This window comes from Salmo salar, chromosome 05 (assembly GCF_965601325.2).
Source record: "Salmo salar chromosome 05, fSalSal1, whole genome shotgun sequence".
Classification (NCBI taxonomy): Eukaryota; Metazoa; Chordata; class Actinopteri; order Salmoniformes; family Salmonidae; genus Salmo; species Salmo salar.
Genome location: NC_138295.1, coordinates 70,905,638 through 70,921,909, shown reverse-complemented (window position 1 = coordinate 70,921,909; position 16,272 = coordinate 70,905,638). Strand labels below are relative to the sequence as shown.

Below are 16,272 nucleotides of genomic sequence, written 5' to 3'. Positions count from 1 at the left end.
CGAGGCTGTAATCGCTGGCAAAGGTGCTTCAACAAAGTACTGAGTAAAGGGTCTGAATACTTATGTAAATGTAATATTTCAGTCTGGGGTGGGGGGGGCAAAACATTTTTTTTTAACTGTTTTTGCTTTGTCATTATGGGGTATTGGTGTAGATTGATGAGGGGGAAAACTATTTAATCAATTTTAGAATAAGGCTGTAACGTAACAAAATGTGGAAAAAGTAAAGGGGTCTGAATACTTTCCGAAGGCACTGTATAATTATTTAGACTTTTTGTGAACTAACACTCACACCACTTTTTCCCTGACTTTGCTGATAGCTACTTTATTGAGGGAAAATGGACTTACTATAACTGTGATATGTGGTTGTCCCATCAGTTATCTTAAGATGAATGCATAACTGTAACTCGCTCTGGATTAGAGCAAAAAGAGTACATATCCTTTACCGGTGTGACATGGAAAATATAGAGGGAGAAACTCAGTGAAAAGGCCCCATAACTTGTCAAGGACAATCCAAATATTATGACCCCATCTGTATGATGCAAAAAGTACACTTTAGTTAAATATTTACATGTAATATAGAAAAGTTAAAATATTTTATGCTGTAAATTGTAAATAGTTCACTAAATTGTATTTTATGTCACATGTAAAACATACAAATCCCCCGATTCCTAGTTTTTGCAATCCCATAGGCAGACTTATTATTTTACTTACTATATTGTAATCATTGGTTATAACGTATTGATTCTTTTTTATAATTACATTACATCATTTGTTTATTAAATCAGTATGACAAGGTTTGGTCCTGACTATAATGCTTACCATCAAAATAACCATACCGTTTCAAAGTAAATCTAAAATTGGATTATCTCATAAGTATATTTATTTAGCAAAACTATTGTAATTTCCATCAGGATGACATTAGGGTTGGTAATATACAAGGCACAAACATTTACCATACATTAATATAATCTCTCTGGTAAATCATCGTAGGTCATCGGGCTTTATAGACTGTTGTTAGCTATATGTTTAGGTTCTAATGTCGTTCAGTGAATCAACCACAACATAAGAGCCATGACGATGATCGCTGGGGTAGACACCAGTCCAGAGGAGAAGTCAAAGAGGCTGGAAGAAAAAGGACAGAAATATCAACCTTCCACTAAATGAATGAGTCATATAGATGCTTTTAAAGGGGCAATCTGCATTTCAAACAATAACAAAGCAGATACCCGACACTGGTTTTGGTAAAATGCTCAGGGATGGAGCTGGAGAAAGGTAGCCACTCTCAAATTGATAGATAGAGCTATGGATGCAAGGTCCCCTGCTGATTTTGTACGTTTGCCCACTGATAAAGAAAGGATCAGTCTATCATTTTAATGGTAGGTTTATTTGAACAGTGAGAGACAGAATAACAAAAATATCCAGAAAAACGCATGTCAAAAATCTTATAAATTGATTTGCATTTTAATGAGGGAAATAAGTATTTGACCCCCTCTCAATCAGTAAGATTTCTGGCTCCCAGGTGTCTTTTATACAGGTAACGAGCTGAGATTGAGAGCACACTCTTAAAGGGAGTGCTGTTAATCTCAGCTTGTTACCTGGAAAAAAGACACCTGTCCACAGAAGCAATCAATCAATCCGATTCCAAACTCTCCACCATGGCCAAGACCAAAGAGCTCTCCAAGGATGTCAGGGACAAGATTGTAGACCAACACAAGGCTGGAATGGGCTACAAGACCATCGCCAAGCAGCTTGGTGAGAAGGTGACAACATTTGGTGCGATTATTCGCAAATGGAAGAAATACAAAAGAACTGTCAATATCCCTCGGCCTGGGGCTCCATGCAAGATCTCACCTCATGGGGTTGCAATGATCATGAGAACGGTGAGGAATCAGCCCAGAACTACACGGGAGGATCTTGTCAATGATCTCAAGGCAGCTGGGACCATAGTCACCAAGAAAACAATTGGTAAGACACTACGCTATGAAGGACTGAAATCCTGCAGCGCCCGCAAGGTCCCCCTGCTCAAGAATACATATGCATGCCCGTCTGAAGTTTGCCAATGAACATCTGAATGACTCAGAGGACAACTGGTGAAAGTGTTGTGGTCAGATAAGACCAAAATGGAGCTCTTTGGCATCAACTCAACTCGCCGTGTTTGGAGGAGGAGGAATGCTGCCTATGACCCCAAGAACACCATCTCCACCGTCAAACATGAAGGTGGAAACATTTTGCTTTGGGGGTGTTTTTCTGCTAAGGGGACAGGACAACTTCACCGCATCAAAGGGACGATGGACGGGGCCATGCACCGTCAAATCTCCTTCCCTCAGCCAGGGCATTGAAAATGGGTCGTGGATGGGTATTCCAGCATGACAATGACCCAAAACACATGGCCAAGGCAAAAAGGAGTGGCTCAAGAAGAAGCACATTAAGGTCCTGGAATGGCCTAGCCAGTCTCCAGACCTTAATCCCATAGAAAATCTGTGAAGGGAGCTGAAGGTTTGAGTTGCCAAACGTCAGCCTCGAAACCTTAATGACTTGGAGAAGATCTGCAAAGAGGAGTGGGACAAAATCCCTCCTGAGATGTGTGCGCAAACCTGTTGGCCAACTACAAGAAACATCTGACCTCTGTGATTGCCAACAAGGGTTTTGCCACCAAGTACTAAGTCATGTTTTGCAGAGGGGTCAAATACTTATTTCCTTCATTAAAATGCAAATCATTTTATAACATTTTTTACATGCGTTTTTCTTGATTTTGTTGTTGTTATTCTGTCTCTCACTGTTCAAATAAACCTACCATTAGAATTATAGACTGATCATTTCTTTGTAAGTGGGCAAACGTACAAAATCAGCAGGCGATCAAATACCTTTTCCCCCCACTGTACATGATATCAAATTATAGTTTTAACCATGCTTTGAAGCTATAAAGTGTTTGTTTACAATTACATTGTTTACAAACATTGTATTAAAACAATCTTGTATTTTGGTTTCTGGTGGGATACGACAGTTGAACTAAGCTCATGAGGCATTTATGTTATATTCTTAAAGACGTCCTCCAACGATTTCTGAACTTTTACTGTTAAAGCGATATCCCATGTATAAGTACACTAAAGTACACATACTAAACGGTAAAAAAAATAGTTTTGAGCAAAATGAACAATTGAAGAGTAATAGAGAACAAAAGAGAAATGCGACTGACCTGGACTGTCTATTAAAACGAGGCTTTTGTTAAGTAAATCAGGTTTTAAATGTGGTGAAAATGAGACTAGAGTGCCACTTTAAAGGGGCAATCAGCAGTTGCTACATCGATTTTTGGACTTATAAATTAATATTTACCCATTGATTCTTGAAGAATATAACTTACAAATTCCTTAAACTTCAATGTTTGTAAACAAAGTAAATGTAAACAAACACGATATAGCCTCAAAACATGGTTAAAACTACAATTTTGATATCATGTATGGTCAGTCATCTTTTTACTTAAACAAGGGGGACTACGCTTTGTTATTGTCTATACTACTGACTGCCATTTTAACCTATTACACTCATAGGAATTGGCCTATATGGATAGGGAAAAGAGGGAATCAAGTCGGTTGCACAACTGAATGCATTCAACCGAAATGTCTTCCTCATTTAACCCAACCCATCTGAATCAGAGAGCTGCGGGGGCTGCCTTAATCAATGTCCACGTCATTGGTGCCCGGAGAGCAGTTGTTGTTGGGGGTTAATATCTCCAGGAGTGATAAGTTCTGTATTATTTTTGTCTATCTGTTGTTGTCTAGTACCTTGGACAAGTCCGTGGCCGACGTGAGTAAAACATCTAAATGTGTTAACCCTCGCAAGGCTGCTGGCCCAGACGGCATCCCTAGACACATCCTCAGAGCATGCGCAGACCAGGTGGCTGGTGTGTTTATGGACATATTCAATCGCACCCTATCCCAGTCTGCTGTCCCCCACATGCTTCAAGATGGCCACCATCGTACCCAAGAAGGCAAAGATAACTGAACTAAATGACTATCGCCCCGTAGCACTCACTTCTGCCATCATGAAGTGCTTTGAGAGACTAGTCAAGGATCATATCATCTCCACCTTACCGGCCACCCTAGACCCACTTCAGTTTGCATACCGCCCCAACAGGTGCACAGACGATGCATTCGCCATTACACTGCACACTGCCCTATCCCATCTGGACAAGAGGAATACGCATGTAAGAATGCTGTTCAATGACTACAGCTCAGCATTCAACACCATAGTACCCTCCAAGCTCATCATCAAACTGGAGGCCCTTGTCTCAACCCCACCCTGTGCAATTGGGTCCTGGACTTCCTGACGGGCCGCCCCTAGGTGGTGAAAGTGGGAAACAACATCTCCACTTCGCTGATCCTCAACACTGGGGCCCACAAGGGTGCGTTCTCAGCCCCCTCCGGTACTCCCTGTTCACCCACAACTGCATGGCCATGCACGCCTCCAACTCAATCATCAAGTTCGCAGACGACAGAACAGTAATGGGCTTGATTACCAACAACAACGAGACAGCCTACAGGGAGGAGGTGAGGGCACTCGGAGTGTGGTGTCAGGAAAACAACCTCTCACTCAACGTCAACAAAACAAAGGAGATGATCGTGGAAACAGCAGAGGGAGCACACCCCTATCCACATCGAAGGGACAGCAGTGGAGAAGGTGGAAAGTTTTAAGTTCCTTGGCGTACACATCACAGACAAACTGAAATTGTCCACCCACACAGACAGTGTGGTGAAGAAAGCGCAACAGCGCCCAAAACCCTGACAAACTTTTACAGATGCACAATCGAGAGCATCCTTCCGGGCTGTATTACAGCCTGGTACGGCAACTGCACTGCAAGGCTCTCTAGAAGGTGGTGCGGTGTGCACAACGCATCACCAGTGTCACGACTTCCGCCGAAGTCGGCTCCTCTCTTTGTTCGGGCGGCGTTCAGCGGTCGACGTCACTGGCTTTCTAGCCATCGCCGCTCCATTTTTCATTTATCCATTCATTTTGTCTTGTTCCCTGCACACCTGGTTTTCATTCCCCGATCACACTACATGTATTTATTCCTCTGTTCCCCCCTCATGTCTTTGTGTGTGATTGTTTCGTGTTACGTGTCATTTTTGACACGCTATTTCAGGTGGGCGTTTATTCCGTGTTTTTATATTCACGAGGTATGTTTATTTGTTGTACTTTATTATTGTGACTGTTTGCGCGTTTTTGCACTTTTCATATTGGATGGAGGTTTCGACGCAGTGGCGTCCGTCTGTTGGTTTCTCCTGCCTAAATAAAGTGTGCGCCTGTTCACAACTCTCTGCACCTGACTCCGCTCCCAGTACGCACACCATTGACAACCAGGGGCAAACTACCTGCCCTCCATGACACCTACAACACCCAATGTCACAGGAAGGCCAGAAAGATCATCAAGGACAACAACAACTCGAGCCACTACCTGTTCACACCGTTACCATCCAGAAGGCGAGGTCAGTACAGGTGCATTAACGCTGGGACCGAGAGACTGAAAACAGCTTCTGTCTCAAGGCCATCAGACTGCTAAACAGCAATCACTAACTCAGAGAGGCTGCTCCCTACATTGAGACCCAATCACTGGCCACTTTAATAAATGGATCACTAGTCACTTTAAACAATGCCACTTTAAATAATGGCACTTTAATAATGTTTACTTAACTTACATTACCCACATCATATGTATATACTGTATTTTATACCATCTATTGCACCTTCCCTATGCCGCTCGGCCATCGCTCCTCCATATATTTATATGTACATATTCTCATTCACCCCTTTAGATTTGTGTGTATTAGGTAGTTGTTGGGAAATTGTTAGACTACTTGTTAGATATTACTGCACTGTCAAAACTAGAAGCACACGCATTTCGCTACACTCGCATTAATATCTGCTAACCATGTGTATGTGACCAATACAATTTGATTTCATCAGTAGAGTAGATGGCACTAAATAACAGATATCCTAGAGATGTTGCTGTGGATGGCTGCATGCGGTATTGTGATTAGTTTATTATGGAATTCATCCTTTGTTTTATTTACTATTTCAAAACTACCAGAACAGAAAATATTTACTATGATCATGAAAAAGAGAACACAGAAAAAGCAAAAAGCACACAATATGATTGTGTTGTAAAGGGGTGATAAACCCAGACCTCAAATAGTTCAAGGCATACTGTCGGATTTATGCAACATCTGCAGAATATTACTTTTGTCTTAAAAATATAGCAATTATTACAAATCAAATCGAATTTTATTACTCACATGTGTCGAATACAACAGGTGTAGGTAGACCTTACAGTGAATTGCGTACTTACGAGCCCCTAACCAACAATGCAGTTAAAAAAATACAGATAAGAAATAAAAGTGACAAGTAATTAAATAGCAGCAGTAAAATAACAATAGCGAGACTATATACAGGGGGGTACCGGTACAGAGTCAATGTGCGGGGGCACCGGTTAGTTGAGTTACAATGTAAATGTAGGGAGAGTTATTAAAGTGACTATGCTTAGATGATAATAACAGAGAGTAGCAGCGGTGTAAAAGAGGGGGGGCAATGCAAATAGTCTGGGTAGCCATTTGATTAGGTGTACAGGAGTCTTATGGCTTGGGGGTAGAAGCTGTTTAGAAGCCTCTTGGACCTAGACTTGGCGCTCCGGTACCTCTTTCCGTGCGGTAGCAGAGAGAACAGTCTATGACTAGGGTGGCTGGAGTCTTTTACAATTGTTAGGGCCTTCCTCTGACACCACCTGGTATAGAGGTCCTGGATGGCAGGAAACTTGGCCCCAGCAATGTACTGGGCCGTTCGCACAACCCTATGTAGTGCCTTGCGGTCAGAGGTCAAGCAGTTGCCATACCTGACGGTGATGCAACCAGTCAGGATGCTCTCGATGGAGCAAGTGTAGACCCTTTTGAGGATCTGAGGACCCATGACAAATCTTTTCAGTCTCCTTAGGGGGAATAGGTTTTGTCGTGCCCTCTTCACAACTGTCTTGGTGTGCTTGGACCATGTTAGTTTGTTGGTGATGTGGACACCAACGAACTTGAATCGCTCAACCTGCTCCACTGCAGCCCCGTCGATGAGAATGGGGGCGTGCTCGGTCCTCCTTTTCCTGTAGTCCACAATCATCTCCTTTATCATGATCACGTTGATGGAGAGGTTGTTGTCCTGGCACCACACGGCCAGGTCTCTGACCTCCTTGTCATCGGAAAACTTAATGATGGTATTGGAGTGCTGCCTGGTCGTGCAGTCATGAGTGAACAGGGAGTACAGGAGGGGACTGAGCACGCACCCCTGAGGGGCCCCTGTATTGAGGATCAGTGTGGCGGATGTGTTGTTACCTACCCTTACCACCTGGGGGCGGACCGTCAGGAAGTCCAGTATCCAGTTTCAGAGGGAGGTGTTTAGTCCCAGAGTCCTTAGCTTATTGATGAGCTTTGAGGGCACTATGGTGTTGAACGCTGAGCTGTAGTCAATGAATAGCATTCTCACATAGGTGTGTGTTCCTTTTGTCCAGGTAGGAAAGGGCAGTGTGGAGTGCAATAGAGACTGCATCATCTGTGGATCTGTTGGGGCGGTATACAAATTGGACTGGGTCTAGGGTTTCTGGGATAATGGTGTTGATGTGAGCCATGACCAGCCTTTCAAAGCACTTCATGGCTACAGACGTGAGTGCTATGGGTCAGTAGTCATTTAGGCAGGTTACCTTAGTGTTCTTGGGCACAGGCACTATGGTGGTCTGCTAAAAACATGTTGGTATTACAGACTCATACAGGGAGAGGTTGAAAATGTCAGTGAAGACACTTGCTAGTTGGTCAGCGCATGCTCACAGTACACATCCTGGTAATCCATCTGGCCCTACGGCCTTGTGAATGTTGACCTGTTTAAAGGTCTTATTCACATCGGCTGCGGAAAGCATGATCACACAGTCATCCGGAACAGCTGGTGCTCTCATGCAAGTTTCATTGTTATTTGCCTCGAAGCGAGCATAGAAGTATTTTAGCTCGTCTGGTAGGCTTGTGTCACTGGGCAGCTCTCGGCTGTGCTTCCCTTTGTAGTCTGTATGGTTTACAAGCCCTGCCACATCCGACGAGCATCAGAGCTGGTGTAGTACAATTCAATCTTAGTCCTGTATTGGCGCTTTGCCTGTTTGATGGTTCGTCGGAGGGCATAGCGGGATTTCTTATAATCTTCCGGGTTAGAGTCCCGCTCCTTGAAAGCGGTAGCTCTAGCCTTTAGCGCAGTGTAGATGTTGCCTGTAATCCATGGCTTCTGGTTGGGGTATGTACGTACGGTCACTGTGGGGAGATATATTGATAAAGCCAATGACTGATGTGGTGTTCTCCTCAATGCCATCGGAGGAATCCCAGAACATATTCCAGTCTGAGCTAGCAAAACATTCCTGTAGCTTCATCTGACCACTTTTTTATTGATCTAGTCACTGGTGCTTCCTGCTTTAATTTTTGCTTGTAAGCAGGAATCCGGAGGATAGAATTATGGTCAGATTTGCCAAATGGAGGGGGAGGGAGAGTTTTGTATGCGTCTCTGTGTTTGGAGTAAACGTCCAGAGTTTTTTTTTCCTCTGGTTGCACATTTAAAATGCTGATAGAAATTTTGTGAAATGGATTTAAGTTTCCCTGCATTTAAGTCCCCAGGCTACTAGGCGCGCCACCTCTGGTGAACGTTTTCTTGTTTGCTTATGACGGAATACAGCTCATTCAATGCTGTCTTAGTGCCAGCCTCTGACTATGGTGGTATGTAAACAGCTACGAAAAATACAGATGAAAACTCTCTAGGTAGATCGTGTGGTCTACAACTTATCATGAGATACTCTACCTCAGGCGAATAATAGCTTGAGAATTCCTTAGATATTGTGCACCAGTTGTTATTTACAAAAATACATCATCTGCCGCCCCTTGGCTTACCAGATGCCGCTGTTCTATCCTGCCGGTACAGCGAATAACCAGCCAGCTGTATGTTGATAGTGTCGTCGTTCAGCCACGACTCCGTGAAACATAAGATATTACAGTTTTGAATGTCCCGTTGGTAGTTTAATCTTGCTCGTATCTCATAGATTTTATTCTCCAAAGATTGCACGTTTGCTAGCAGAATGAAAGGAAGTGGGGGTTTATTTGATCGCCTACAAATTCACAGAAGGCAGCCCGCCCTCTGTTCCCTTTTTCTCTGCCTCCTCTTCACGCAAATCACAGGTATCTGGGCCTGTTCCTGAGAAAGCAGTATATAGTTTGCGTCGGGCTCGTCAGACTCGTTAAAGGAAAAAAAGCATTCTGCCAGTCCGTGGTGAGAAAATGCAGTCCTGATGTCCAGAATTTATTTTCGGTAGCGGCAACATTATGTACAAAATAAATAAAAACAATCAGTTACAAAAAACGCAAGTAAACGAACAAAAAAAATCACAATCGGTTGGGGACACGTAAAACGTCTGCCTTCTTCTCCGGCGCCATACACAAGGCTCATTTGAGTCTGTAATTAGAAAGATTGTACCTGGCTGAATATGGGCCCTCCTCCTGCTTGCTGGGCAACGGGGTGAAGTCCTGTGGTGGTGGAGTAGGACAGGGGAGTAAGTTGTTACCAGCACATTGCAGACTGGAGATATCTGGAGACAAAGCAACATATTATCATAGTATATTTGATCTGTTCTGATGATTTTTAAATTGTAAATTAAACAAATTATAAATTACATAAGAAACAGTTTCTGGGATTTATTTTCTGAGAGTTGGTGCAAAACATCAATCCAAAATAATTGCTGAAGATTTAGTTTGTTTAACCCGTCACCATTACCACTCTTTGAAGGAAAAATGTATTATTTATGTTAAAACAATGATTATTAATGTTATGTAAATGTTTTTCTTAAAAATTTTTTTTCTTTTTTAATAACACCATATAAAATGGAAGTATGATCTGCTTTTAACAGCTGACCTTGCATGGAGGTGAGGAAGAAGATGTCACCACCCTTGAGGAAGCCTTTGTCCTTGATGTCCTTAAAGGACATAAAATAGCCGTAGCCCCAACCTTTGGTTGCGTAGATTGAGTCATTGCCCTCTTGTTTGTAAAAGGTTCCATTTTTGCGAGGGATGTCCCAAAATAAATACTTCTCACCATTTTCTGTAAAATCATGTAATTTATCATGTATAAATGCAAAAAGTTAATATTTAAGGTTGTTTATGATGATATCATTTGAAACTGCACAGAAATAATCTTATGATAATAACATTTCATTCAAGTAATGTAAAGCTGTTTGACTCACTATAATCAATCTGTTCAGGATCAGTGGAGATGCTGTTCTGCTTGGACATACGTAGCTGGATGTTTGGGTTCTGGTCCATCAGCAGAAACGTTATCTGTCTCCATGGGCAGGGCCACTGGAGCTGGTCATCATATTTACCAGACAGGAGGCGTGCATAGACTCCAATATAACTTGATCTCAGAACAACCATCAGCTGATAGGCGTAGCCGTCTCTGGAGTAGTGTCTTGGACTGAATAGCCAGGTGTCAGTGTTCTTTGCAACATTCTCAAAGTCTCTAATCTGCCAGGTGTGATGGGGGCATTCTGTCTCTGACAGGTTGATGTCATCGATGGAAACCCCGCCTGTAGATGGTCCTGCTCCTTTACGCACCTCAAACTCCACCTGGAAGGTTTTGGTGGCGTTCAGGGACACGTGGTGGAGCTGCCAGTAAGACGCTGGTGGGCCTGTGAAAATAGATTTCACACCAGACAGGGTGAATATTTACCCAATATTGACGTGGACACATGAAATCGATGCCCATATTTTTCCATTCTCTAATTTCTTAGGAGGATCACTAGAAAAAACATTATTCTCTGTAACATTGATCCAGTACCTTACAATTTGACACAGCTATATATCAACTACATCTCCCTATTTTAAAAAACAGATTTTACCATGAGATCATATGATTTGAGACTAGATTACATAATCACCTGTTATCTGGCCCATGAGTCGGGGAGTTCCTTTGGGGTTGTTGTCATCATACTCTCTGATCCAGATGTTGAGTAGGTCCTGGTCACCCCCACTGTGGTAGTAAAATAACTGCAGGCATTGAAACTGCCTCCGTGGTGTCTTCCTCACACTCTCCATTTTGGCCCCGTCTCCCTCTTTACCAGTAGCTGTACTGTAGTGCATGAAGAATCCACCATCTGTAAAACAGTACACATGGAGGATGACTGTAAAATTACACTACCCTCCTCCCTGTGCATACATACTTAGATGAAAATGTATATATACATATCATTTAAAGGGGCAATCCATAGTTGCTAAATCCATTTTTGGACTTATAAATGAATGATATGGACCCATTGATTCTTGAAGAATATAACTTATAATTGCCTCATGAGCTTAGTTCAACTGTCGTACCTCATCAGAACCCAAAATGTAAGCTTGTTATACTCCAATGTTTGCAAACAAAGTAGATGTAAACAAATATTAAATAGCCTCAACATGGTTAAAACTGTTATTTTGACATCATGGATGGTCAGTCCTTGCAGCCATAGCTCTGTCTATAAATTTGAGAATGGTCACTTTTCTCCAGCCCCATCCCTCAGCTTTTTACCAAAACAGAGGTGGGGAAAACGCTTTATTGTTTCAACTGCTGATTGCCGCTTTAATAAATGGTTTATAAAGGTGATATTAGTTGATAATAAACTTCTACAAGTACATCTTCTGATTTCTGTTATGGAATCTCTGCAATGCTAAAGCTTATCTGTCCGTGACTGAGCACAGTAACTCACCGCTGTCAGTGGTTGACATGTTAGTAGCAGAAGTAGGGGCAGTCTCTGTAAAAATAACAAATAAATCATGTATTGAGCAAAAATATACATGTCGTAAATAAAACACCAGACAATTTGTATATAGTCAGTCAGTATACATAGCATTTTGAAACGTGGTACTGTTATCCACAGACACTGGATCAGTATCTGTCAGAAATAAAAATCTATATATGAGATGAACCCATGAATTATCAATGACATCAGGGGGAAATTAGGTTCTGGCCTATTGTATATGATTCTGAATCTGATCAGCAGCATCAACTTGATCATAGCAGGCCATGAGGAATTAGTCAAGCGACATGGTTTGGTGAGTTTTGAGCCTGTAAAACATAAGATGTACCAAACTTGCCATTGGAGAGAGAATAATTGTTTTCAGGGATGAGAGTTGGCCAGACTTCTAACAATAAAAACACATAACTGACAGTCTGCCAGCACCTAATGAATCAATGTTTAACTCCTTATATAATGTGTCAAATTAAAATGTTAAGTTTTCATGTTTGATTGAAATGAGCCCTAACGATTATAACATGGAGGCTTACCCCATAAAGGACCCAGCTTGGTGTGGTCTGAGTTTGGCCCCTCTTGGACACTGCCCACTCTCTCCCAGCTGGCATTGCCACTGGCAGAGAGGGTCATACCACACTCCTGGATGTCCTCAAAGCTGCATGTCTCTAGGAATGTGACCGCAGATGCTGCATAATTAAAACATAGATACAAGGGAAGCATTTGCATGGTAGACCAGTAGTGATGCTTTACAACATTCCCATCAATTTTATTTTTATTGTTTAACCTTTATTTAACTAGGCAAGTCAGTTAAGAACAAATTCTTATTTACAATGACGGCCTAGGAACAGTGGGTTAACTGCCTTGTTCAGGGGCAGAAAGACAGCTCGGGGATTCGATCTAGCAACCTTTCGGTTAATGGCCCAACGTTCTAACCACTAGGCTACCTGCCGCCCCAATCAATGACCAATACAATATAAAAGCTATTGACATGCTGCTAATGAAACACATAAGTCCATGGTTTTGTCTCATTCTTTCACTGAACAAAGTTCTATAGCTTACTTACTGCAGTTATACAGCGTGTTTAGTTTTAACACGTCATTGGAGCTCATGTCCAGCCGTTGGCCTATTACATCCTGGTACTCTGGTTGCTTAGTGATGATGGTGGATCCGTTGCCATTGGTGAAGTCCTCCTTTCCGTAGTGCATCACCGAGGTGTAATCAAACGGGGTACCAAGGGTGCTGGTTTGACTTGCGCTGCGTTTTTAAAAATTGTGCTCCTTTCCTGAGTACAAAAATAATAAGTAGAATTATGCTTTTACTTGACATGGTACTTGTATTGCTGTGTCGATTGTAGTCAAACACTTAATATAGTTTTGACTAAATTTTTGCAACTTTGCACTCATTATTATTTTAGGACAGCAAAGCAGAACAAATAACATTCTTCAATGTTTTCCCAGACAATGGTAACATGGTCATCCCTGTCATATCTAGACTGCTCATGCCAGAAGCCCAGAGCATGTAAAAACTCATGCTCTATAATGGCGATATGACCACAGCCAAGTCCAATGGAGAGGCTTTGGTTGCCCCAGCGTTGATTCCCAACGTATGAATAACATCTAAAGAGAAAGAAATAAGGAAGCAAAACAGAAAGACAAATGAAAGAAAATTAAAAATGAGAGATTTTACTTTAGTGGTCCTTCTAACCATTAAGAATTTAGATTTTTCAAATATTAAGGTATTATATTACCCTTCATCCTCAATGATAAAGAGGTAGTTCGGCTCTGCCTCCCGAGGTTTGAAGTCCACACAGGTTTTCAGGCGAATCTGCTCCATCGCCCTAAGAATGATCCCTTTGGCATTCATATCTGTAATAGATTAACCAGATGGCTTGAACAGTAGGATATATTATGTCAATTTACATGATTACACATATTTTTCTAATTACTGAATGGCCAAGCATGTTTCGCTGTGGTCAAATGTCTTACCAAGACTTTCATCCAGAACATATGGGACAGGGATACCCCATCTATACTGATCACCTAGGATGGTGTTTCTCGCTCCTCCCTATGGAAATAGGCACCATATATCAATTTCATAATAATTGTTATAATTATGAAAGTGATCATTTTAAAATAGATACAAACACAATATATGCACATTAATACAACACTGTGTACTTACAGATGGCAGCATGATGTCTCCCTCATGGAGATCCAGATCTAATATATAGAGAGAGAGTACGTGAAGAGGGCCATCTACTGTATGACGGAGATACAGTTACCTGTAAAGTCTGGCTTTTTACCTTTGTTTATCTCTGTGATGTCTGGGTATCTTTCCTCTTCTTCTCCAGCGCCTGTTAAAGTCAGAGTACAATGTCTGCTATAATTATAGACCCTGATGATACTGTTGTGTGAATAGGGTCACAGTTATTGTAGTGTTACAGGATCTAGCTCTGAAAACAAGTCATTAGTCCAACAATTACATGATTGCTCACCGTAGATATGATGAAATCATTGTTGACATGTGATGTGTTGGAATGTTACTCATCAGTAATCATTAGATCCTCATTACCAAAACCATTAAAGATAATTCACCCAGGATTACATTTTAAACGACACAGTATATTCTGAGGTTTAGCATCCTGTTATGTGCCTGACCCATAATTCAAGTGACTGTTGGTTATATTTCTGGGTAAAGTACCTGCTATATCTCCTACTGTTGAAGTTGGCTGTGGAGTCACACAGAAACAGAAACACATTAACTAATCTCTAATCTGACTCCAATGGTTACCTTTTAAATACATCATCATATTTGGTCATTATAATTGTGATATTTCAATTTAAACACTATTGGGCAAGCTATACACTCTGATGTGATGTATCTTACCATAGTCAAAGTGTGCTGGCTAATCACACTCAGCAGGAGAAATGCATACAAAGTCATTCTCTGTGCTGGTTCTTGTCAACTGACAATTCACACTATAACAGTAGAAATAGACAAAAGAAAAACATGTAATTCCCATTCAAAGTCATTCTAATACTGTATGTGAATGGATATTATATGAATAGTGCTTGAATGAAAACATCCAATTCCTTGTGAATACAAAAGATTTGAAGAAGAAAGGACATCAAGAAATTAGAGCGATAAAATAAATAGGTAGTATTCACACTTACATGATAGGCCAATGTCAAAGAGATGTGAGGAGAAATGGAGAGATTAAAGCCGCAACACTGATAACACAAAACCAACGGTATACTGTAACACTTATACCATCGAGTGGACCTCGGACCTGCCCTGAATACATTACAGATGTAGGATCATAATTTGTTCAGTCTTTTGTTGTTGAGAATTTTCCTGCAAAGCAGGAAATGCAGATGAGCTTCGTGATTTACATAAATTCACTGAAAAGCCACACTAACACACGGTTATATTAAGAGTATTGCACTTTCCATGTTGCCAACTTTTGGCCAGCTAATAGTCTAACCACCGTTCAAGCAACATTATGGACTAATCGTTCAAATCCTGTTGCTGCAGGATTATTTTGCTGTGACAATATAGGTCAAATTAAGATACATCTGTATGTCTGACTAAAGATTGACAGGGAGAAAAAAAAAATACAAAAATAATTTACAGCCCAGTCTAATACCTTTTCATGATGATTAACCCACTCAGTGTACTTATTGACACATCTATAAATGGTACAAATGGACATGTGTAACGGCTGTCTGAAGAAGTAGACCAAGGCGCAGCGTGTTGAGTGCTCATATTTAATTCTACTCGAGACACTTTCAACAAAACAAGAAAATTACAGCCAAACAGTTCTGTCAGGTATAACAAAACACTAAACAGAAATTAACTACCCACAAACCCCAAAGGAAAACAGGCTGCCTAAGTATGACTCCCAATCAGCGACAACGATGTACAGCTGTCCCTGATTGAGAGCCATACCAGGCCAAAACAAAGAAATACAAACCATAGAAAAAAGGACATAGAATGCTCACCCAAATCACACCCTGACCAACCTAAATAGAGACATAAAAAAGGCTCTCTCAGGTCAGGGCGTGACAACATGTCAAATTACATATTCTTAAAGACTATATTGACACAGATGCAATCATGATACATGCAGATGAAACCCCTACAGACAGAATGACTGAATTAATATTTACCTCCGTTTGTAGATGGGTTGATCAACTTCCTCTGTGACTGAGCTTGGGTCTAATGTAGTGCCTGGGACAGACAAACGTATCCGTTGACAACAAACAGCATCTAGAGGAGGGTCACATATATGGGAGGGAAAAGGGACACAGCAGACGCCACTTTACCGTGAAAGGCTTACTTACAAGCCTTTACCAACAATGCAGAGTTAAAAAAGTACGAAAAATGTGCAAATAAGAAAAAAAGGAAATAATAACACAATAAAATATCAATAA

At 41.3% G+C, this 16,272-nt stretch overlaps 1 protein-coding gene across 1 annotated transcript; it reads right to left on the bottom strand.

The window, feature by feature from the left end:
• Positions 1-532: 532 nt before the first annotated feature.
• LOC106605693 (meprin A subunit beta) lies at positions 533-15,156 on the bottom strand. The gene is given in 17 exon segments (XM_082975476.1): positions 533-1,122; positions 9,532-9,643; positions 9,967-10,152; positions 10,295-10,738; positions 10,988-11,203; positions 11,795-11,840; positions 11,937-11,980; positions 12,373-12,525; positions 12,903-13,121; positions 13,277-13,455; positions 13,587-13,704; positions 13,825-13,903; positions 14,021-14,058; positions 14,142-14,192; positions 14,540-14,567; positions 14,726-14,817; positions 15,013-15,156. Coding segments are annotated over 16 exon segments (2,049 nt in total). The 5' UTR covers positions 14,783-14,817; positions 15,013-15,156; the 3' UTR covers positions 533-1,043.
• Between the last annotated feature and the right edge of the window lie 1,116 nt (positions 15,157-16,272).